Below are 25,692 nucleotides of genomic sequence, written 5' to 3' on the forward strand. Positions count from 1 at the left end.
CGAAGATTTCTTAAATAAGATACAAAAAGCATGAACCATAAAAGAAAAAAACCCAATAAGCTGGATTTCCTCAAAATTCAGAAGTTTTCTCTTCAGAATGAAGAGACCAGGAGAGATTGAGAGAAGATATTTATGAAACGTATTGATAAAGGACTTGTATCCAGAATACACAACGAACTCTTACAACAATGGTAAGAAGAAAACCTGATTTTTTTGTTGTTGTTGTTGTTTTTTGCGGTACGCGGGCCTCTCACTGTTGTGGCCTCTCCCGTTGCAGAGCATAGGCTCCAGATGCACAGGCTCAGCGGCCATGGCTCACGGGCCCAGCCGCTCCACGGCATGTGGGATATTCCCAGACCGGGGCACAAACCCATGTCCCCTGCATCGGCAGGCAGACTCTCAACCACCGTGCCGCCAGGGAAGCCCAAAACCTGATTTTTTTAATGAGAAAAATATTGAATATACACTTAAACTAAGAAGATATATAAATGGCAACTAAGCCCATAAAAATATGCTCATCATAATAAGTCATTATGGAAGTGCAAATTAAAACCACAAAATTAAAATTAGATACCACTACATACCCACCAAAATGGCTAAAACTAAAAATACTGACAATACCAAGTGTTGACAAGGGTGTGGAGCAGTGGGAACCCTCATACACTGCTGGTGGGTATATAAAATGGTACAGCCACTTTGGAAAACAATTTGACAGTTTCTTATAGAATTAAACATAACTTACCATATGACCCAGTAATTCTACTCCTAGGTATTTACCCAAGAGAAATGAAAACATATGTTCACATGAAGACTTGTACTTGAATGTTCATAGCAACTTTATTCATAATAGCCAAAAATGAGAAACAAATGTCTATCAACTGGAGAATGGCAAATAAATCATGGTGTATTTGTACAATGGAGTAGCATTCAGCAGTACAAGAAATGAAATACTGATATCCATAGCAGTGTAGATGAAACTCAGAAACCTTATGCTTAAATGGTAAAAGACAGAAATATATATGATTCTATATATATGAAATTCTAGAAAAGGCAAAAATACTGGTTGTTACCAAGTGCCTGGGATGGAGGGGATGGGGATAGAAGGGGCACTGGCTGTAAAGGGGCATAAAGGAACTTTTTAAAAGTGACGGGAATGTTTGTGGCAGTGATTACACAACTGTCAATATTTGTAAAAACTCATCAAATTGTATACTTAAAATTATGAGTTTTGTTGAACATAAATTATATACCTCAATAAAGCTGAATTTTTAAAAAAGTTACTCAATTCATGTTTCTCCTTTCCTCTCCTCCTCCTGAGCATGAGACCCAAGTTCAGGGTTATTAGGTAGCATAATACTTCAGGGTGGTTGGTGTCTGACCATGCTGACTCCTCCTGAGATATGCATCCACCTGGGTCTCAGATATGGGTCTTCATGCTGGCATCTTCTGAGAATTCTGCAACCCCATCTGATGCTCAATTGTATGGTCCACAAAGCTTTCTGAAGAGTGTCTTTTCATCATAACACTAAGGGCTCTTGGGGTATAGCACTCCCAGCCACACTCAACACCTACCCCACTCCACTCTGTGAACTCTTTTGGGCCCCTCTCTGCCTAGACAGTTTTCTTTGCTTTATCACATGAAAGGGCAGAGTTGATGATGGCTCTGGAAACTTGCCACTTTCCCCAAGTCCCACTTGGAGAAGGAGGTACATTATCCCTCTGGTGTCCTTGAAGTACAAGTTGCACTACTTCATTTCCTGAGCTTGATCCTGGGTGGACAGGGTGCCTCAGGGGCCCATGTCAACTTGTTTCCTCACCACCTCTCCTTGTTCCCCAGCTCAGAAAGAGGGTGTTTTTGGTTTATTTTTAATTTCCTCTTCCAATGTAAAGTAGGAAGATTGTCTTGCTAAATATTCTTCTAATCCTATAAGTAATGTAAGAAACTTTGCCTTTAGAGGAAGGAAAGAAATTGAGTAGGGGATGCTGCCCAGGGAAAGGAAAACAAAAGTAGAGATCTGCCTAGGGCCAGATGAAGCCTGAGAACAGGAAATACTCATGCAATGAAAAGAGGAGCCTGTGAAATTTCTAGATATGGGAGAGGGAACTTTGCCTGCTTTACTTACTGTCTAAAGCTGACTCTTCCCTGACTCAGAGTTGACACCTATTCTTTTAAGGACTTTTAAAATTTTTAGTTGCTCCCTTTCTCCCTCTCCAGTACCCAATATTCTATATAGTCTTTCTTATCCTAGATTTAAACATGTCACAGTGGGATTTGAAGATTAGGTTTACCAGGACTCTCACACCAAATCCTAAGGAGAGCTCTGGGACAAAATCATGCTCAAGAGGACCCAAACTGCCTTGTTCAGATCATAGATTCCTGAAATAATTTGGTCCAGGCCCAGGCTGACCTCTGTTTATTTTTTCCCTATAAAAATCATCTAAGGCATATTATACATGAAAGCTGAGGAACCAGGCAGTGACGGGAGGAAGCTACCATTTATTGAGGACTATATGCTGGGCCTGGGCTGAGACTTCACATGCGTTGTCCCATTTAATCTTCACAACAACTCTTAAATCATCTTGCAGCTAAGGAAAGAGACACTTAGAGGCTAAATATCTTGCCAAAGTTTACAAAGGAAGGGGAGGAATGAGATTCAAGCCCAAAGTGAGGAACTTCCAAGTAGTCAATTCCATTAGGCCATGCTCTCATCCTGGTAGACTGAGTTAAAGCCACTAATCCCAGTCTTAGATGAAATAACAGGAGGAGGAGGAGGAAGGGAGAGACCCGGGCTGCTGCAGATGGGAGGCACCGATGAAACCAACCAGAGTTCTTGGCCTTCCCCAGTCTAGAGAAATTGACTAGAGGCCAGACAAGAAATTCAGGCAAGCCTTTACTGGGGCCCCTGCTGCAGCAGCGGGGAGCGGGAACAAACAACAGATTCCCTTGATTGCTCTCTCGCGGGGTGTGGGTGGGGGAGGGTGAGCTTGTCCCTTATATGGGGTGAGGGTAGGGGTGTGTCCAGGGGTCGGGCCAGAGGGGTGGCTTAGTTGTTTTACCCACCCATTAGGTGGTGTTGCGTGCAGGGGGCATGCTCAGTACCCTGCTTTTGCTCCCAACACCCTGGTTTTGCTCCAGGCTCCTCAAAAGTGGCAGTTGGGTTTTTTGGTCTGTTTGTATCTTTGGGGTCCATAATTTGCCCCAACTGCGCATGCACGTCGTTATTTTTAGTCACATACGGTTTCTTTGTATTTTGTTGCTACAGGAGAGGTGTGTCCCAGTGCAAGCACTGCAGCACTGCAGCAAAGGGGCCTAGGTCCCAGCCTGTCTCAGTGATACCCCATTTTTCATGAAGATCATTGCTAAGGAAACAGACCCATGTAGACTCACAGTTTCTCCTGACTATGCTATGGGGAAGAGAAAAGGTGTAAATGACAGAGGAGGTTTGCAAGGCAATGGCCTAATTAGATAAGATAGACAACTGTTGTAATGATATGAATGTGCTTTCTGGTATCATTTTTTTTCTAACATCTTTATTGGAGTATAATTGCTTCACAATGGTGTGCTAGTTTCTGCTCTATAACAAAGTAGATCAGCTATACATACACATATATCCCCATATCCACTCCCTCTTGCATCTCCCTCCCACCGTCCCTATCCTACCCCTCTAGGTGGTCACAAAGCACTGACCTGATCTCCCTGTGCTATGCGGCTGCTTCCCACTAGCTATCTATTTTACATTTGGTAGTGTATATATGTCCATGCTACTCTCTCACTTCGTCCCAGTTTACCCTTCCCCATTCCTGTGTACTCAAGTCCATTCTCTACATCTGTGTCTTTATTTCTGTCCTGCCCCTAGGTTCTTCAGAACCTTCTTTTTCTTTTTAAGCTTCCTTATATATGTGTTAGCATACGGGATTTGTTTTTCTCTTTCTGACTGACTTACTCTATTTAGGTCTTCTGCCCATTTTTGGATTGGGTTGTTTGTTTTTCTGATATTGAGCTGCATGAGCTGCTTGTAAATTTTGGAGATTAATCCTTTGTCAGTTGCTTCATTTGCAAATATTTTCTCCCATTCTGAGGGCTGTCTTTTCGTCTTGTTTATGGTTTCCTTTGCTGTGCAAAAGCTTTTAAGTTTCATTAGGTCCTATTTGTTTATTTTTGGTTTTATTTCCATTTCTCTAGGAGGTGGGTCAAAAAGGATCTTGCTGTGATTTATGTCATAGAGTGTTCCACCTGTGTTTTCCTCTAAGAGTTTTATAGTGTCTGGCCTTACATTTAGGTCTTTAATCCAGTTTGAGGTTATTTTTGTGTATGGTGTTAGGGAGTGTTCTAATTTCATTCTTTTCATGTAGCTGTCCAGTTTTCCCAGTACCACTTATCGAAGAGGCTGTCTTTTCTTCATTGTATATTCTTACCTCCGTTATCAAAATTCAGGTGACCATGTGTGCGTGGGTTTATCTCTGGGCTTTCTCTACTTTTCCATTTATGTATATTTCTGTTTTTGTGCCAGTACCATACTGTCTTGATTACTGTAGCTTTGTACTATACTCTGAAGTCCAGGAGCCTGATTCCTCCAGCTCCGTTTTTCTTTCTCAAGGTTGATTTGGCTATTCGGGGTCTTTTGTGTTTCCATACAAATTGTGAAATTTTTTGTTCTAGTTCTATGAAAAATGCCATTGGTAACTTGATAGGGATTGCATTGAATCTGTAGATTGCTTTGGGTTAGTATGGTCATTTTCACAATGTTGATTCTTCCAATCCAAGAACACGGTATATCTCTCCATCTGTTTGTATCATCTTTAATTTCTTTCATCAGTGTCTCATAGTTTTCTGCATAGAGGTCTTTTGTCTCCTTAGGTAGGTTTATTCCTAGGTATTTTATTCTTTTTGTTGCAATGGTAAATGGGAGTGTTTCCTTAATTTCTCTTTCAGATTTTTCATTATTAGTGTATAGGAATGCCAGAGATTTCTGTGCATTAACTTTGTATCCTGCTACTTTACCAAATTCATTGATGAGCTCTGGTAGTTTTCTGGTAGCATCTTTAGGATTCTCTATGTATAGTATCATGTCATCTGCAAGCAGTGACAGCTTTACTTCTTCTTTTCTAATTTGGATTCCTTTTACTTCTTTTTCTTCTCTGATTGCTGTGGCTAAAACTTCCAAAACTATGTTGAATAATAGTGGTGAGAGTGGACAACCTTGTCTTGTTCTTGATATTAGAGGAAATAGTTTCAGTTTTTCTCCACTGAGAACAATGTTGGCTATGGGTTTGTCATATATGGCCTTTATTATGTTGAGGTAAGTTCCCTCTATGTCTACTTTCTGGAGGATTTTTATCATAAATTGGTGTTGAATTTTGTCAAAAGCTTTTTCTGCATCTATTGAGATGATCATATGGTTTTTCTCCTTCAGTTTGTTAATATGGTTTATCACATTGATTTGCGTATATTGAAGAATCCTTGCATTCCTGGGATAAACCCCACTTAATCATGGTGTATGATCATTTTAATGTGCTGTTGGATTCTGTTTGCTAGTATTTTGTGGAGGATTTTTGCATCTATGTTCATCAGTGATATTGGCCTGTAGTTTTCTTTCTTTGTGACATCTTTGTCTGGTGTGGGTATCAGGGTGATGGTGGCCTCGTAGAATGTGTTTGGGAGTGTTCCTCCCTCTGCTATATTTTGGAGGAGTTTGAGAATGATACGTGTTACCTCTTCTCTAAATGTTTGAAGAATTTGCCTGTGAAGCCATCTGGTCCTGGGTTTTGTTTATTGGAAGATTTTTAATCACAGTCTCAATTTCAATGCTTGTGATTGGTCTGTTTATATTTTCTATATCTTCCTGGTTCAGTCTCGGAAGGTTGTGCTTTTCTAAGAATTTGTCCATTTCCTCCATGTTGTCCATTTTATTGGCATATAGTTGCTTGTAGTAATCTCTCATGATCCTTTGTATTTCTGCAGTGTCAGTTGTTACTTCTCCTTATTCATTTCTAATTCTATTGATTTTAGTCTTCTTCCTTTTTTTCTTGATGAGTCTGGCTAATGGTTTATCAATTTTGTTTATCTTCTCAAAGAACCAGCTTTTAGTTTTATTCATCTTTGCTCTTGTTTTCTTCATTTCTTTTTCATTTATCTTTGATCTGATCTTTATTTCTTTCCTTCTGCTAACTTTGGGGGTTTTTTGTTCTTCCTTCTCTAATTGCTTTAGGTGTAAGGTTAGGTTATTTATTTGAGATGTTTCTTGTTTCTTGAGGTAGGATTGTATTGCTATAACCTTCCCTCTTAGAACTGCTTTTGCTGTATCCCATAAGTTTTGGGTCATTGTGTTTTCATTGTCATTTGTTTCTAGGTATTTTTTGATTTCTTCAGTGATCTCTTGGTTATTTAGTAGCATATTGTTTAGTCTCTGCGTGTTTGTATTTTTTACAGATTTTTTTCTGTAATTGATATCTAGTCTCATAGTGTTGTGGTCAGAAAAGACACTTGATACCATTTCAATTTTCTTAAATTTACCACGGCTTAATTTGTGACCCAAGATATGACCTATCCTGGAGAATGTTCCACAAACACTTGAGAAGAAAGTATGTTCTGTTGTTTTTGGGTGGAATGTGCTATAAATATCAATTAAGTCCATCCTGTTTAATGTATCATTTAAAGCTTGTGTTTCCTTATTTATTTTCATTTTGGATGACCTGTCCATTGGTGAAAGTAGGGTGTTAAAGTCCCCTACTATGATTGTGTTACTGTCGATTTCCCGTTTTATGGCTGTTAGCATTTGCCTTATGTATTGAGGTGCTCCTATGTTCGTTGCATAAATATTTACAATTGTTATATCTTCTTCTTGGATTGATCCCTTGATCATTATGTAGTGTCCTTCTTTGTCTCTTGTAATAGTCTTTATTTTAAAGTCTATTTTGTCTGATATGAGAATTGCTACTCCAGCTTTCTTTTGATTTCCATTTGCATGGAATATCTTTTTCCATCCCCTCACTTTCAGTCTGTATGTATCCCTAGGTCTGAAGTGGGTCTCTTGTAGACAGCATATATATGGGTCTTGTTTTTGTATCCATTCAGCCAGTCTATGTCTTTTGGTTGGAGCATTTAATCCATTTACATTTAAGGTAGTTATCGATACATATGTTCCTATTACCATTTTTTTAATTGTTTGGGGTTTGTTATTGTAGGTCTTTTCCTTCTCTTGTGTTTCCTGCCTAGAAAAGTTCCTTTAGCGTTGTTGTAACGCTGGCTTGGTTGTGCTGAATTCTCTTAGCTTTTGCTTGTCTGTAAAGCTTTTATTTTCCCCATTGAATATAAATGAGATCCTTCCTGGTTAGAGTAATCTTGGCTGTAGGTTCTTCCCTTTCATCACTTTCAATATGTCCTGCCACTCCCTTCTGGCTTGCAGAGTTTCTGCTGAAAGATCAGCTGTTAACCTTATGGGGATTCCCTTGTATGTTATTTGTTGTTTTTCACTTGTTGCTTTTAATATTTTTTCTTTGTATTTAATTTTTGATAGTTTGAATAACATGTGTCTGGGTATGTTTCTCCTTGGATTTATCATGTATGGGACTCTCTGCACTTCCTGGACTTGATTAACTATTTAACTTTCCCATATTAGGGAAGTTTTCAACTATAATCTCTTCAAATATTTTCTCATTCCCTTTCTTTTTCTTCTCTGGGACCCCTATAATTTGAATATTGGTGTGTTTAATGTTGTCCCAGAGGTCTCTGAGACTGTCCTCAATTCTTTTCATTCTTTTTTCTGTATTCTGCTCCATGGTAGTTATTTCCACTATTTCATCTTCCAGGTCACTTATTCGTTCTTCTGCCTCAGTTATTCTGCTATTGATTCCTTCTAGAGAATTTTAAATTTCATTTATTTTGTTGTTCATCATTTGTTTGCTCTTTAGTTCTTCTAGGTCCTGGTTTAATGTTTCTTGTGTTTTCTCTATTCTATTTCCAAGATTTTGGATCATCTTTACTATCATTATTCTGAATTCTTTTTCAGGTAGACTGCCTATTTCCTCTTCTTTTGTTTGGTCTGGTGGGTTTTTACATTGCTCCTTCAACTGCTGTGTGTTTCTCTGTCTTCCCATTTTGCTTAACTTACTGTGTTTGGGGTCTCCTTTTCACAGGCTGTAGGTTCGTAGTTCCCGTTGTTTTTGGTGTCTTCCCCCAGTGGGTAAGGTTGGTTCAGTGGGTTGTGTAGGCTTCCTAGTGGAGGGGACTAGTGCCTGTTTTCTGGTGGATGAGGCTGGATCTTGTCTTTCTGGTGGGCAGGTCCACGTCTGGTGGTGTGTTTTGGGGTGTCTGTGACCTTATTATGATTTTAGGCCGCCTCTCTGCTAATGGGTGGGGTTGTGCTCCTGTCTTGCTAGTTGTTTGGCATGGGGTGTCCAGCACTGTAGCTTGCTGCTTGTTGAGTGGAACTGGGTCTTAGCATTGAGATGGAGATCTCTGGGAGAGCTTTTGCTGTTTGATATGTGGAGCTGGGAGGTCACTGGTGGACCAATGGCCTGAACTCGGCTCTCCCACCTAAGAGGCACAGGCCTGACACCTGGCTGGTGCACCAAGACCCTGTCAGCCACACGGCTCAGAAGAAAAGGGAGAAAGAAGGAAGGAAGGAAAGAAGGAAGGAAAGAAAGAAAGAAAGAAAAGAGAGAAAGAAAGAAAGAAAATAGAGAAAGAAAGAAAGAGAGAAATAAATAAATAATTAAATAATTAAAAATGAAAAATATTAAAAAGTAATAAAAGAAAGAAAGAAAGAAGAGAGCAACCAAACCTGAAAATAAATCCACCAATGATAACAAGTGCTAAAAACTATACTAAAAAAACAAACAAACAGAAAAAACAGACCAACAGACCCCTAGGACAAATGGTAAAAGCAAAGCTATACAGACAAAGTCACACAAAGAAGCATACACATACACACTCACAAAAGGAGAAAAAGGAAAAAAAAATCTATATATAGAAAAGAAAAAAAGGAAGAGACCATCAACAAACAAATCTACCAATGATAATAAACTCTAAATACTAAACTACGATAAACATAAAACCAGAAACAAATTAGATGCAGAAAGCAAACCCCAAGTCTACTGTTGCTCCCAAAGTCCACCTCCACAATTTTGGGATGATTTGTTGTCTATTCAGGTATTCCAGAGATGCAGGGTACATCAAGTTGATTGTGGAGATTTAATCCACTGCTCCTGAGGCTGCTGGGAGAGATTTCCCTTTCTCTTCTTTGTTCGCACAGCTCCTGGGGTTCACCTTTGGATTTGGCCCCGGCTCTGCATGTATGTCACATGCAGAGGGAGTCTGTTCTTCGCTCAGACTGAGGGGGTTAAAGGAGCAGCTGATTAGGGGGCTCTGGCTCACTCAGACTGGAGGGAGGGAGGGGTACAGAATGTGGGGGAAGCCTGTGGTGGCAGAGGCTGGCGTGACATTGCAACAGCCTGAGGCACACCATGTGTTCTCCCAGGGAAGTTGTCTCTGGATCATGGGACCCTGGCAGTGGCGGGCTGCACAGACTCCCGGCAGGGGAGGTGCGGATAGTGACCTGTGCTTGCACACAGGCTTCTTGGTCACTGCAGCAGCAGCCTTAGTGTTTCATGCCCATCTCTGGGGTCCACGCTCATAGCCACGGCTCGCACTCTCCTTGCACACTCTGAAACAATGGTCTCTTGCCTCTTAGGCAGGTCCAGACTTTTTCCCAGACTCCCTCCTGGCTAGCTGTGGCACACTAGCCCCCTTCAGGCTGTGTTCATGCAGCCAACCCCAGTCCTTTCCCTGGGATCTGACCTCCAAAGCCCGAGCCTCAGCTCCCGGCCCCCACCCGTCCCGGCCGGTGAGCAGACAAGCCTCTCCGGCTGGTGAGTGCTGGTCAGCACCGATCCTCTGTGCGGGAATCTCTCCGCTTTGCCCTCTGCACCCCTGTTGCTGCGCTCTCCTCCGTGGTTCCGAAGCTTCCCCCCTCCGCCACCTCCGTCTCCGCCAGTGAAGGGGCTTCCTAGTGTGTGGAAACTTTTCCTCCTTCACAGCTCCCTCCCTGTGGTGCAGGTCCCGTCCCTATCCTTTTGTCTCTGTTTTTTCTTTTTTCTTCTGCCCTACCCAGGTACGTGGGGAGTTCCTTGCCCTTTGGGAAGTCTGAGGTCTTCTGCCAGCGTTCAGTAGGTGTTCTGCAGGGGTTGTTCCACATATAGATGTATTTCTGATGTATTTGTGGGGAGGAAGGTGATCTCCACGTCTTACTCCTCTGCCATCTTGAAGGTGTCTTCATATTTTTTGAGCAAGCAAAGATAATGGAATTTGAAAAACGTGGGCATTTTCATAGCAAGAGTGAGGAATGGCTTGCAACGTGACGATTCTAGATGGCATGCAAACTTGTAGAATCTCTGTTTAACAGACCTTCTGGAAGACTGTCAGCTTCTGAGCTACTTGGGCATTCCACACCTCCCACAGGCTCTGGAACTCAGTCTCTGCTTACTAATAAATTATTTGCAAACTATTAGGGAGACCAATAGGGCTTCTGAGGCACACTTTGAATTTCTGAAGCCTGACTGGGCTTGCAGAATGACTGTAAGTTATTGCAGATATAAGATCCAGCATTTCTTGTCATACTTTGTGTATGTGAAGGCGTTCCTTTGGTTTGTAACTAGAACAACAAATTCTATACCCCATTGTTTTGCACAGCTCAGTCTTAAGACCTCATGGACTGCCTAATAATTACTGCTGTACAAGAATTAATTTGGTTTTAACTGATTTACACTCTGCTGCTGGGCTGCTCTTTCCTGAAGGGGTCCTAGCCTTACACCTTCAGGGCAACAGAAGTCGCATTCAATCAGCCTGCCTGTATTCTTGATCCTGCTTTCCACTATTGGAGGCCTAGAGGAAAGGGCTTTGCTAAGGCCACGGCAAGTGTCCTGTAGAGTTCAATGGAAAAGGGTCAGGAATTTGGGGCCAGTGAACATGGGTTTGAAAAACCACTGCCATTTATTGCTGTGTGATCTTGGGCACGTCATTTATATTCTCTGACCTTCAATTCCCTCATCTATAAAGTGGAGATAATAATTCTTATGGAACATGGTTGTTGTAAGGATTAAGTGAAACAATATGAGGGAAAGTTTTGTTTAAATTTTGAAGGACTATATAAATGTTATTATTAGGTGAACAGGCAAGTGGCCACTGGGCAGGGGTATCTGCACACAGATGAGGGCAACCAGGAGGATGTGTTAGAGACAAAAATCATGTCTGTTTCCATGACAGTTCTTCCACATGGATGGTGCTACCATCACGACGCTATATGTTATACCCACTAAGAAATGAGTAATATAGATCTCCTTTTGGCACAGTATGTTTCTGAGAAGAAAGGGGGGAAAACATATGAATCTTTGAAGAAAGAGTAACTTTTCTTGGGTCTGCGTTTGGGGTAGGGTGGGAGTATGCACACAGAGGCAAAAGGACAGTGAAATGAGTTGGAAGTAGGGCTCCAGCTCTCTCAGCATCCTTCCATCCCAAGGAAAGGAGCTCATGCTGTAACAGTCTTGGGTTTTCCATGATCATGGGCAATTAACAGGTTCCTCATTGATTACACATGCAAATAATTTAAGACTTAACTGTTTAGTATTGTGAACATTTACTTTAAAGTTTAGATATGCACTTGGAGCTTCCCCTCAAGAGTTTTGTTTTCTTTTATGTGTATGTATGTTTTTAATTAAAGGTTTGGTCCAAGCCACATTGCTACTTTAACATTTTGATTATGAGACAAATTTTATCTGTACACATTGATTGTAGTGGTTTTTTCTGTGCCAGAATGTTTCTTCCCCACCCCACCCCCGCAGGATTCTTTTTTGAGAGGGTTTTTTTCTTTCTCATTTTTTTGAGGAACAGAAAGAAGTTGTGGTTTGATTTGCTGGGTCTCAATGACAAAGCTTTTCTACTCCCTCTTTTTAAAAACACGAACTGAAATCTGTATCTGTATGTTTAAAAAAATGTTTCAAGTCTAATCTTTGTATGGTAGTAATGGATATTGTATAATTCTATAATAATAGAATTGCACATAAAGAATCTAGATATGAATAAGTGCAATAATTGTATCTGTTGCATTTAGGACTGTCAAGGTCATAGTATCTGATGATGATGATGTTGTTATTGCTGAATTAATTGGATCTGAGGTGACGATAGGCTGCATGTCGGGTTGGCTGCCCAATATTCTGAGCCCGTCATGCTGTGGACCAGAGCCTTCTCAGAAAGAAAAGCCTTCAATGTAGGCTTTTAACTTATCTTCAAAAGAGAATATGCATGTAATCACAGAGACACACTGACAGGACTGAGAGGCACTTGCCATACAACTTTAAATATACCACAATTTTTGTAACCCCATTTTGCTATTTCTATGTTTTTTAATAAATATAGGAAACTGAAACAACAAAAAAATTAGATGTCCCAGAATATCCCCTTCCTCCAAGGGCTCCAGCTCTGAACTACTGTAGAAACGGTCGTGTAACTAACCTTTCATAGCAATGGGTGCTGGGGAAAGGAGCACAGGATTATGTTTCCAGGGCAGTTAGAACAGCTAAATTATGAAAAAGAATGCTCATGTTCTGTGTGGGACTAAGGAAGAAATACTATGTTTGACTTTACATTATACTCCCACTATTCTAAAATAAGCAAAACTTGTGCTTGTTCAGTGACAAGTAATATCAAAAGACAATTTGGTAGGGCTTCCCTGGTGGCGCAGTTGTTGAGAGTCCACCTGCCGATGCAGGGGATGCAGGTTCGTGCCCCGGTCTGGGAGGATCCCACATGCCGCGGAGCGGCTGGGCCCGTGAGCCATGGCCGCTGGGCCTGCGCGTCCGGAGCCTGTGTTCCGCAACGGGAGAGGCCACAACAGTGAGAGGCCCGCATGTCGCAGGAAAAAAAAAAAAAAAAGACAATGTGGTAGTTACCCGCTACATCTTTCTTGAAGCAAGCATTGCCGTTTTACAAGAGTCACCTCATTTGTGTATCCTGGCTCATTCTCTGGTGCTTGGGGTATTTGGTTTTTTGCATGTGCTTCTTGTAATTTGTAATTCAAGACAAATTTCCTTCAAAATTAAAACAAAATGATGATCACCTCTTTAGCTTTAGGAAGAGGAAGCGGTGGTGTGTCTTACAAAACAGGGCATACCCTGCAATGTTTATTGCTTAATTATCCTTTGTGAAGCTTCCATTTTGGCTCTATCTTATAGCCCCGAGATAAGTGTAAATAATAGAGGAGTTCAGTGTTCTTCTGTAATGGGACTAAAGCTTTTATTTATCTTCCTTTCTCCTTCACTGGCCTTTTGCTTTCCTGTGTCAAAGCTCGGTACATGTCCTTTCGTTCTAGAAAGCCTCATACAACCATGCCCTCTCTTCTTTGGACTCCTACTGTGTAGCGTGGTACCGCCTTGGTTCAGGCTCTCAGAATCTAACCTTCCAATCAGGGCTGCTTCACTGCAGAACTTTCCCTGTGAATGGCGCCCGCTGGGAATGTGCAGTGCCCGTATAACCCTGCTTCTGCATCCATGCTTTCACAGCACCTGTTTCAGTTATTCATATTTTTATCCTTATGTCTGTGATTCTTTGATTAATTGCTAGCTCACCAGTCTGTGAGCCCCCCTGAGGTGAGGGACCTTGTCTGGTTTTGCTTACCGTGGCATCTCTCTCTTACCCATAGCACGGGGGCTGGCTCATAGCCTCTAAATCGTCTCCTTGCCTCCAAATTCACACCTTTTGCAAACCATTCTTCTCACTGCTACCAACATCTTTACAAACTCAGATAAGTCCTCTCTGCAGAAAATGTAATGGTTCCCCATACATAGAGATTAAAATCTAAATTCCAGGATACAAGCTGCTTTTTGAGCCTTATCTACTTTCCTAAAAACACTGCTTTTTATTTAGGTTTATTTTACCTTACCTTGTATGACATAGAGCTAGTTATTTCCCTGCCTTGCTTCCTCTTTAGTTTGTAAATTGCTTGCATCTTTGTAGACTCTTGGTCTTCATAAAACGACTCAATAAATATTTGCTTAATTGATTTAAGTATTATGGAGATATATGTCTCCAGAATCACTATACTGGATAGCTATATAGTTCTTCTTTCACCAGGAATTTAGATGTTTTATAATTATTCTCGTTTATATCACTGTGCCCTGCAAATATATTTTATTCCGTTGTTTTATTTACAGGTGTCAATTATATTGCCTGCCACATGATAATATTAGTATAATGGGCTCTGCAATCCTATATTAACTGATCCTTGAATATTTTTTTTAAAGAGTTTTTTTTTTTAATTTATTTTTGGCTGCGTTGGGTCTTCATTGCTCCGCACGGGCTTTCTCTAGTTGTGGTGAGCGGAGGCTACTCTTCATTGCGGCGTGCGGGCTTCTCATTGCCGTGGCTTCTCTTGTTGTGGGGCACGGGCTCTAGGCATGCGGGCTTCATTAGTTGTGGCATGCGGGCTCAGTAGTTGTGGCTTGCGGGCTCTAGAGTGCAGGCTCAGTAGTTGTGGAGCACGGGCTTGGTTGCTCTGCGGCATGTGGGATCCTCCCGGAGCAGGGCTCGAACCCGTGTCCCCTGCAATGGCAGGTGGATTCTTAACCACTGCACCACCAGGGAAGTCCCTTGAATATTTTTTTTGTCTGTTAAACTTTGGTATCTACTTAAAGTCCTTTTGTCCCTGTATTTAATTAGATTAATTAGTGTTTTAGATTTTAATTCACATGAGACTTTTGCATTTGCCTCTATTGTGTTTTCTTACTTTCTTACTCTTCCTTCTTTCCTAAGGGTTAAAGTTTTTCTGATAATGTCTATCAGAATTCTGTTATAGTGTCTTTTAGTTGCTTCCCTATGTAAAATGTTTTACCTGCCTTAAAATATTTAGAATGTTTTCAAGATAATAGAGATCGAAAACTTCAGCAGACTGAGGAATTTGTGCAAATTCAGCATAGCACCTTCTTTTGTTGCCTAGGTAAACTGTACCATATTTAAAGATGCCATGCTTTGAGAAGATTGCCTGAACTTCAGCTTTCAAGTTAATGCCATCTTGATTATAAAGATTCCAAGAGCCTTTAAAATATATATATTTTTTCCTGTGGAAAGGCATTTTTTTATTTTAAATATAGCAGTGTGTACATGTCAATCCCAAACTCCCAATCTATCTACTTTAAAATAAATAGATGTACTGTACTTTGCAAAACTGTAATAGCAGAAAGCTGGAAACATTCCATATATTTATAAACAGGGGATTATTTGAACAGTTTGTGGCACATCTATGCAATGGGGTACTATGGAGCTGTGAAATGGAATGAGAACTATCTCTATATATTATTATGAAATTCTTCAGGATATATTATTCAGTCTAGATGTCTAGGTTTTGCTTCAAAATAATATGGAGAGTGGAGAGGGGAAGTGAAAGTGTTTAGATAAAACAAAATTACTCACGAATTGATATTTGTCGAAGTTTCTATGGTTACGTTTGAAATATTTCTTAAAGAAAAAGCTGAAAATGACAGATATGATCTAATGTTCTGAAGAAACTATTTTCCTGGAAAAGCCCTTAACATCTTTCATCCATGAATTGGACACACGTTTTAGATTATTAACACAAATAAATCTAGATATATCACCAAACCATTTTCAACTCCCTGAAGATTTAAACAAGAAATTGTGATTATTTGCCCAATGTAAAGTGTTGTGGTGCCTTAATAATAATAGGTTCTATTAAAAGACTGCTTTACAGCACTAAAAACATGTATGTTAAAGGAGGGGAAGTCCAAACAAAATCAATGACTATTAATATCATATAAAGAAAGACGATCTGACATGCGGTGCCTCCTGATAGGAGTACACACTGCCACCTATGAAGTGTTTTTGTAGCAGAGGAGGAAGACAAGTGCAAGTGTAATTTATGGCTTTGGCAGAAAACTGGAGATAGCAGAGTGGAAGCTAGAAGTCCAGACGCATTATCACATCTAATATGCATATTTTTTTATGAAACAGAAAAATTAGTTATTCCCATTTTAGAGAGGAGAAAAGAAACATAATGAATCAATGATATGCCTGTGGCCACTTTAATAAATTCAGGAATAAGAGCCTACCAGCACTTCTGGATTCATATCTCAGAACATATTTTCCATATTAAAAGAATGGGGATCCCTATCATCAAAGAGTAGCTAATCTGATAAGATAGATATGAGAGGTGATACGTGTTCAACAAAGCCTTAAAAGTACATAGGCAGAACACTCTTGGACATAAATAGCAGTATATTTTTGGGTCCCTCTCCAAAAGTAAAGGAAATAAAAGCAAAAATAAACAAATGGGAGCTAATTAAACTTAAAAGCTTTTGCACAGCAAAGGAAACCATCAACAAAATGAAAAGACAACCTACTGAATGTGAGAAAATATTTGCAAATTATATGACCAATAAGGGATTGAGATCGAACAAATATAAACAGCTCATACAACTGAACATCAAAAAACAAACAACCCAATCAAAAAAATGGGCAGAAGACCTGAATAGACATTTTTCCAAAGAGGAAATGCAGATGGCCAGCCAACAGGCACATAAAAAGATGCTCAACATCACTAATCATCAGGAAAATGCAAATCTAAACCACAATGAGTTATCACCTCATCTGTCAGAATGGCTATCATCAAAAAGACCACAAGTAACAAATGTTGGCAAGGATGTTGAGAAAAGGGAACCCTTATACACTCTTAATGGGAGTGTAAATTGGTGCAGCCATTGTGGACAACAGTATGGAGGTTCCTCAAAAAACTAAAAATAGAACTACCATATGACCAGGCAATTCCACGTGTATATATCCCCAAAAAGCCAAAAACTCTAATTCAAAAAGATACATGCACACCACTGTTCATAGGAGCACTATTTACAATTGCCAAGATATGGAAACAACCTAAGTGTCCACCAACAGATGAATGGATAAAGAAGATGTTGTATGTATACACACATGGGATACTACTCAGCCATAAAAAAGAAAGAAATTTTGCTATTTGCGGCAACATGGATGGACTTGGAGGGCATTATGCTAAGTGAAATAAGTCAAACAGAGAAAGATAAATACTGTATGATATCACTTATATGTGGACTCTAAAAAATATAACAAACTAGTGAATAAACATAAAAGAAGCAGACTCACAGATATAGAGAACAAACTAATGGTTACCAGTGGGGAGGTACAAATTATTGGGTGTAAGATAGGCTCAAGGATGTATTATACAGCACAGGGAATATAGCCAATATTTTGTAATAACTGTAAGTAGAAAGTAACCTTTAAAAATTGTATAATAAATTTTTAAAAAAATTTTTAAGCAAAAAAAAAAAAAATTATGACAGTTGGAGTTATCCTCTCCAGCAAGAGAAGAAAGTAAGTATGCTCTTCTGTTCTGTGCAGATTCACATATATCAGAGATCAAAAGAGATTACATTGGCATTCTCTTATGCAATGGAGACCTCTTACCAGTTCTCTGTCAGAAGGGTAACCATCCCAATGCCACCCAAATGAGCCAATAGAGACCTTGCCAGCCAAGACAGGGGTCCTTTTAGAAACTACTCTGGGTCCACTTGACTACATGAGCAAACCGATGGCCAATACACAGGGCTGGCATCAAAGGTGTGTGACCTGTGCAGTCAAAAAAGGACCCACTCAGGACTTCCCTGGCAGTTCAGTGGTTAAGACTCTGTCCTCCCAATAAGGGGCCTGGGTTCGATCCCTGGTCAGGGAACTAAGATCCCACATGCCTCATGGTGCTGCCAAAAAAAAAGAAAAAGGGATCCACTCTCGGAAGGGCCTGCACTTGGCTTAATGCTCTGGTGTCACCATCTTGAAATCCTTAGTAATTTTATTTTTGAGCTTATGCTTTGGAAGTGAAGTCTGATGGGACAACTGAGCACACACATGAGCAGCACAGACAGGCCAGTTGGCAATGCACACAAGCCTATAGGCATGAGCTGCGCGGGTAGCAGGCAGTGTGGGTATGGAGCAATTAGCCTGGCAGCCTAGTGTGCAGATGCATGCCTCAGGCAGTATGTGGCACCACAGGGTGTTGGTTTTTATGTTTCCCAAATTAATTTGAATTAACTTTGTGTTATATTTTAAGGATGAAGCTTCTTTTTATTAACCCAATCCATGAATAGTAATTGAGTGCCTACTACAATGCTCCATAAACAAAATTAGGTTTCTTTTCTGCCTTCATGGAGCTTATATTCTAGTTACATAATTTTTTCCAATTAATACAGTAATGGTCTCTTTAAAATTAGAATTATTGCTTTGAATGCATCATTGGAGAGTATCTTTACAAAAAGGCAGTCTTTTATAATAATGTGACTGTAGCTAACTTTTCTGACCTATAATTTCATTGAATAGATTACTCTAGTTGCTTTGCTTGCTTTTATTATTTTCCATTAATTTTACCATAACTGAAGACATCCCTAAATAGCTGAATATGGAATGATTTTATTTTAGAATTGTGAAAAATGGAAGACAGTACCACAGACACAGAACAAGAAGAGGAAGAGGAGAAAGGTGAAAAGGATCTAGAAGACCCCATTTATGCTGTAGCACCCACGATTAACATCCGAGATGAGCGATTCGTTGATGTATCTACAACTCCAGCTTTCGTTTGTCTGCATGAGGTACATATATATTTATATATTACTACAGTAAGACTTGTCTCACTATCCACTTAAAAATTCAGATGAAGTTAATATCATTATAAAAATAATTTATTATTTGTAACCTGTAGGCAATATGTACTGTTTGAAGCACTTTAAAATAAAACAGCCCCTACATTCTCTTCCAAAAGCCTATGGTATACTCCTGGACTAATGCAGCAGTGTAGGTTCTGATACTTTTAAGGCATAATAAATATTTGCATATATGCAGCCACTTAAGTATATTCTGTATGTTGGTAAATGATTTCTTTCATTACTGGATACATTACATTTACATCCATAAAATGAAGATAAAATATCTTGTCACATAATGATAGAGAGAATATACATTTACCTAACCAAATGTAGTTACTGCAGTACAGCACAGAAACATGCTGTTTCCTATTAGCAGAGAAGCAAAAAGGGGAATCTGATTTTTGTTAGATTTTTGTCTGACTTTTTAAAAAATGAGGAACATTTAGGAAATACCCATATATGAGGAGAGTTTTTCTTTAACAGTAACTGACCACATATGCAATCTGTCACGCTTGAGAGCTGTACTTTAGAAAATGATTTAGGGGACATTTGAATTCTGGACTCTTAACCTTATGTGAATATAACTGAATAAAACATCTAAGAAACTTAATAGTCATAATAAAAATAAGCTTAAAAAAGTCTTTGGGCAAAATCAGATTTTACTTAAAACCAAGAAGCAATACTAAATCCTCGCCCAAATATTTTCTTGGTGTAAATATTTTAAACAATTGCTACAACTATTGTTGAGCTTTTTTTTTTTTTTTTTTTTTTTTGCGGTACGCAGGCCTCTCACTGTTGTGGCCTCTCCCGTTGCGGAGCACAGGCTCCGGATGCGCAGGCTCAGCGGCCATGGCTCACGGGCCCAGCTGCTCCGCGGCATGTGGGATCCTCCCAGACTGGGGCACGAACTCGTGTCCCCTGCATCGGCAGGCGGACTCTCAACCACTGCGCCGCCAGGGAAGTCTGAGCTTTTGTTTTATATATACATATAAACCTCATATCCGGGACACATGATATCAGTTTGTCCCATTACTCATGTTTTCAGCATTGATCACTTGGTTAAGGTGGTGACTTCTAGCTTTCTCTCCTATAAAGTTATTACTTTTCTTCTTGAAATTGATAAGCACCTACGAGGAGATACTCTGAGGCTATTTGAGTATCCTATTCCTTCTAAAATTTTCACCTACTAGTTTTACATCTCTTGATGATTCTTGCCCAAATTAATTATGATTACAATGGTTGCCAAATGGCAATTTTCTCATTCCATCATTTTTTCTACATTTATTAGTTGTCTTCCTACTATAAGGTAGAACTTTCTCTTCTTTTCTTTCTATCTGTCTATCCATCCATCCATCCATCCATCAGGGTGGACTCATGAGTTCTTATTCTACTCAGTGAGCTATAATCCATTATTGCCGTTTTTCATTCTGATGCTTCAGTTGTCCCAGATTTGGCCAGTGTACACCCTTTCAGGAAGGCTTACTTTTGACATGCTCCTATGATTCTTTGTGTACCTTTTAACTTTCTGTCATAGAATATGGTCCAGATTCATCTTGCATTTTCTTTGCTCCAACTCTAGGATCAGCCATTTCTCAAAGGATCCTTGGTTCCTATTTTAGTGGAGAATGATATTTGAAAACTAAGATCTCAGTGCTGGCTGTGTTCATTGCTATTGGTCTGTCATTGCTTCTCAGCGCTCTCAGAGCTGGGAAATAGGTGCATAAATATATTTATCCACACAAATTTATATCTATTTCTATACGTATCTTGATATATTTAGAACGATGAGCTCATATCTCTAGTATTAATATTTTCAAATGATCAGCATTCTCTATTTCTGTTAAAATCCATCATATATCCAGCTTTGCAATAGTATTTCTACTTTTATACCACTACCTTTAATAATTATATCAAATAAAGGTACAGTTTATTTCTACCAAAGGTTATGCTAACAATAAAAATTATAGTCAAATTTTTTTAAGCCACAGATAAAGAAACATGGAAGATTTGACTTGTAAAGTCAAAGGAGAACTTAGGACAACTTCTCTTGCATATTGATCTTCAATGTAACAATTCATTAAATATTTCAAGAATCTCTCAATACTCAACGTATGCACAAATTATAGCTATTAATCATTGAATATGACCAGCCCCTAATAAACTAGATAACTTAGATTATACGGTGAAAGAATGGTCCTCCCATTTTGAGTAGTAATTACACCAGTAATTTTACTGCCGGAGAATTCTTCCTTTAGCCAGCAAAATCTTGCAGAATGAATTATTGGCTTCAAACAACTTTGTTTCCATAATAAACACCCCTGAGATTGTTCGTATTGGCATCTATAGCTTTTTTTTCTAACTCTTTTAACATTCCTCTAAGATTCACGAGTCTTAGAATTTTTTTAACGTACTATATAAAAGCTATCCTCCTTCAGTTGCCTAAACAGAAGCTGAATCTGCAGAATAGCAAGAGTTCTGAAAGAAAGCTGTCAGAAATCCACTTCCAAAGGCCCAGGTGCTTGGCATCACACTGAAAGAACAAGATGCTCCTTATAGCATTTATTGTTGTTAATGGTAGTCACACAGTTGGTCCAGCACTATTGAGTTGTAAAACATGGATGTCATGCTGTCATCTAATATTGCCTACAGAATGTGTTCAGTATTTATGGCACTCTGCGATTTGGGCCCAAACTATTTTTGTAATCTAATAATTTACTTAGGTCTTCATGATCTTCTGCTTATGTTACTCCCCTTAGCATGGACTCTCCCATACTCAGATGGCTAGGAAACTGGCACACATTCACAAAGCATGATACAAGGTCGTGGCTGTCCACAATCTTCCTACTTACGTTGCCTCTTGAAAGACTGTGCTACTCCAACTGAAAAAATCAGATCAAACACTTGTATAGGCCACACTTTGAAACCCCTGCATCTATTCCTAACCTCTTAGAATCTGGCTCAGTTCCCACCTCCTTCAAAAAACTGCCTGTGCAGTCAGTTCACAGTGTTTTCTCCAACCTGTCTACTCTTACAGCATTTGTAGGCTATACCTTTCACTCGATACAAGATCATTAACAGATATTTATTGAATATCTTCTCATCATATAATATTTTGCATAGAAAATTTAATTTCTCACTGATATGATCACATAATAAGACTTAACAGGGTATGAACTACACTGTGTTAAATTCACACTTTGGGATTAATGTTCAAAGTGGGGCTTGGGAACTAAGTCACATCAATGGACTGTGTGGGTTAATTCTGGACACCTGCTCCCCAACTCTTCCATTGCTGCCTAATTATGAGGGCTGGCACTCCACAGACTTTTCTTGTCCCGTTGAAAACTTTTATTAAAAATTTTTTTTTGCTAAGGTATAACATATACACAGTAAACCTCGCAAATACTCAGGGTCCAGCAGTTTTTTTTTTACATATGCCAGTAACCAACGTGTTCAGAATTAAATTCATCATTCTCCTAATCCTAATTCTCCTCCTGCATTCTCTTTACCAGTTTGAGGGTAAAATATCTCCATTAAGTATTTCTTGAATTTATCTCTTCTTCATTCCTGCCATATTCCCACTCAGATGAAAATATATTTCCTGCAACCCAGTGGTGTCCCTTGAGACTCTTCCCAGTCATTTCTCCCACCAAAGTTAGACCTATTCTGACTTATCACTATGTATTAGTTTTGCCTCTTTTCAAAAATCATATGAATGGAATCATACAGTATGTTTTCCATTGTGTCTGGCTCCTTTTGGTAAACACTGAATCTGTGAAATTTATTCATAGTACCATGTGTGCCTTAGTTCAATATTTAAAAATTGCTATATAGTGTTCTTTTGTGTAAATATATCATAATTTTCTTGTCCATTCTATTTGATTTAGAGATTTGGGTTGTTTCCTGTTTGGATGATTATGAATAAGGTGCCATGATCATTCTTGTGCATGCCTTATACTTATGAATTCATTTATCTTGGGTGTTTACCTAGGAGTGGGGTTCCTGTGTCATAGTTTAGGTTTATATTCAGCTTTAGTTGATACCTTCAAATGGCTTTCCAAAAAGATTATACCAAGATATACACTCTGATGGGCAATATGTAACTGTTTTCATCTAATACCATGGCAAGGGTCATGTGTGATTTTATGTATATCCTACACAGCACCTGGCTCAAGACCTTGCACAGAGACAAGCAGTAAATATTTAGTATTTAAAAATCATTCTTTTAACAAATAGCATATGTCTCTTTGTTCAAAGCTCATGTCTGTTGCACATTCAGGCTTAATGTAAGTTATAGCTTTCATGGTATTCCCTAAGTCAGGATTTCTACTTTTAAACTGTACATGGTTATGTAAAGTAGCTCTGATTTCTAAGGGTGACCTTGGTTGTCAAATGTCAGTGTGTCAGATGTTGAACTTTTCCAAAACGTGGGCGCCATAAAGTCATCCTTGTCTTAATGCCAAGAGCCAAAATCAAAACATGAAATTATCTTGCCTAAGACTTTTGGCTCTTTTAATTTTCACCAGAATGCGTCAGCTCCTCCCTTGTCTTCATTTCCTGAAAATAATTTTTGTGCCAGTCATTGTTAAGTCTTTGACCTGACTTAACCCAGGGGTAGAGAAAAGGTAGCACAGGAACATTTGGGAGGCACAAGGGACAGTGTGAACACTGGAGGGAAACACTAAGGAAGTAAAAGTGTGACTCTGTACAGAATACGAAATTCTGTTGAAAGTAGAGTGTGGGGTATGCAAGCATTGTGGGTGTGTAGATGAAGATGGATTAGGCTTGTTGACATGTGACCTTTTCACTGAAACAGCTTCTATATAAAACTATCAACTTTTGGACTCCTTAAAAATGTGTAATCAATATATTTGTGTTCAAGTTTTAGTTTCACGTCCAATGGGAAAAGAACTGAGATAGCAAGAAGTTTTTGAAGAGCAGTGGGAGACATTAAGTCTTAATCCGTTTAACAGATACTAATTCAGCACCCACTATGTGCCAGGCTCTGTGCTAGGAGATGTTTATTTCCATTATTATTAAAGTGACTGAAATTTACTCAAATTTATCCTTTCAGCTCCTCCTTTGTTTTGAGCACGTCCTGTGTGCTGCACAGTGCTAGACGCATGGACATTCACAGGCATAAAGCATATAAAAGGGTACTGTTCTTTAGAAGCTTAATTTGGGAAATAAGAAACTTGACATGTTAAATATCAACAAAAGGCAATGGATCGTTGAGAGCCTGGAGGTGCCAAAATTGTAATTAGAACTGAATGGAAGGAACAATCACCGTGGGTTGAGATGATCTGGAAAAAAGCTTTTCAGAGGCAGTAGGATATGAGAGGGGATATTTTGTCCATACCTGTGGGGTCCACTATGAACCTACTTTTCTTATCTTAAGCTTTGCCCACACCTATACATGCATATACTTGGAATGTCTTCACTTGGATGACCCCCAAGTTACCTCCAACTAAACATGCTCAGAATTAAATTTATTACTCTCCTCCCAAACCTAATTCTCCTCCTGTATGCTGTCAGTTTATTTTCTCTCTTAAATATCTATTAAATTCATCTGTTTTCCATTCCCACCATATCACCAACTGGAATACCATTTCAGTGATCAAGAGAAGATGTGAAGAGAGACTGAACCAAGCAACGGCCATGGAAAAAAGGATAGAATACATATAGGAGAGATAGTAAGGAAGTATAAAATGCTGGATTTAGTGTCTGAATGGATGGGGACGGGGTGAGGGAGAGGAAAAAGTCTAAATTGATGTTTGGATTTCTGATTTAGGAAAGTGGCTGGATTATGGTACTATAAGTGACAGAGAATTCAGAATAAGCAATGGTCTGAGGGGAGTGTCCAATATGTGAATCTCAGGCTTACCAGGGAAGTCCCTGGGCTGAAGATATAGACATAGCAGGTTCTTGGTATTCAGACTGCTTTTCTGAAAGGAATGCAAATTGCTTCTTACGTGTATTTAACAGCACAGTCTACCACTGCATATTTATGAAAAGATGTTGCCATTGTTTACCTAATTCCCTACCTTTAATATTATCTCTTTTTTTGGGGGGGGGATATTCACATGTTCAAATGACACTTTCTTATTTTTTATTAATTTTGATCTCTTAAGCCTGGTAACAGATTAAATATATTTTTGGAATTTTTAATAAAAATTTTAAATTAATTTCTGAAAACTTGGTGATTTTCTGATGCTACTAAAGCTTCCTTCATTTTCAAGATTGGATCTTCTATAGAGTTACTGATGAGTTTCTTGAAATAATCTGTAATGAAATTTAAAATGTTTTTCAGAGATTGAAAATGTTTTCTATTTCTTTCATACATGAATTAATTAATCAAGTAACTGGTTACAAAGATGAAAGTGTAAGATTCCCATCCTCAAGGAGTCAAGGTAGTTTCAAGTATATAATTTAATTTTCATAATGATTTCATAAGGAAGTTTGAGATATCATTATTTCCACCTGAAAGGTTCTGAAAGATTGAGACTTGCCCTGGTTTGCACAGCTAGGCAGATGCAGAGCCAGGCCTGGAACCCAGTCTCCTGTCTCCTAGCCTGACACACATTTCACCTGACATTCTTCACTTGACATTCACACATTTAAACACTGCTATTTTAGGGTTTTACAAATTGACTTTTTAAGTAAACTGTATATTAAAAGAAAAAATAAAGATAAATATTTTAACTCTCTATTTAAATATTTCTCTTCAGTTTCCCTATCCTTTCTTAGTTATCACACCTCACTAATAGCTGTACTTAGAGAATAGGCATTTAAAAACTGCTAAATTTCTTTTTAAAATATTTCCACAAGTCTTGTTATTGTTGGCATGTTTTCACTTTTCAGACATTGAGGCAGGCTTACAAGAATAATTCTTCAAGATTTTGTTTGGCTGTCAAGAAACTTTAAACAGACTGATAATTTATTAAACAATACAGATAGGTTCCA

The 25,692-nt window shown here is 39.0% G+C and overlaps 1 protein-coding gene across 1 annotated transcript in view; it reads left to right on the plus strand.

The window, feature by feature from the left end:
- The first annotated feature begins 18,516 nt into the window (after positions 1 to 18,516).
- CCDC146 (coiled-coil domain containing 146) overlaps positions 18,517 to 25,692 on the plus strand; it is a 109,137-nt gene continuing 101,961 nt past the window's right edge. The window contains exon 1 of the mRNA XM_067746010.1: positions 18,517 to 18,675. Coding sequence (XP_067602111.1) covers positions 18,517 to 18,675 — 159 coding nt within the window. The remainder of the gene's footprint in view (positions 18,676 to 25,692) is intronic.

Source organism: Pseudorca crassidens, chromosome 8, assembly GCF_039906515.1.
Source record: "Pseudorca crassidens isolate mPseCra1 chromosome 8, mPseCra1.hap1, whole genome shotgun sequence".
NCBI classification, from domain to species: Eukaryota; Metazoa; Chordata; class Mammalia; order Artiodactyla; family Delphinidae; genus Pseudorca; species Pseudorca crassidens.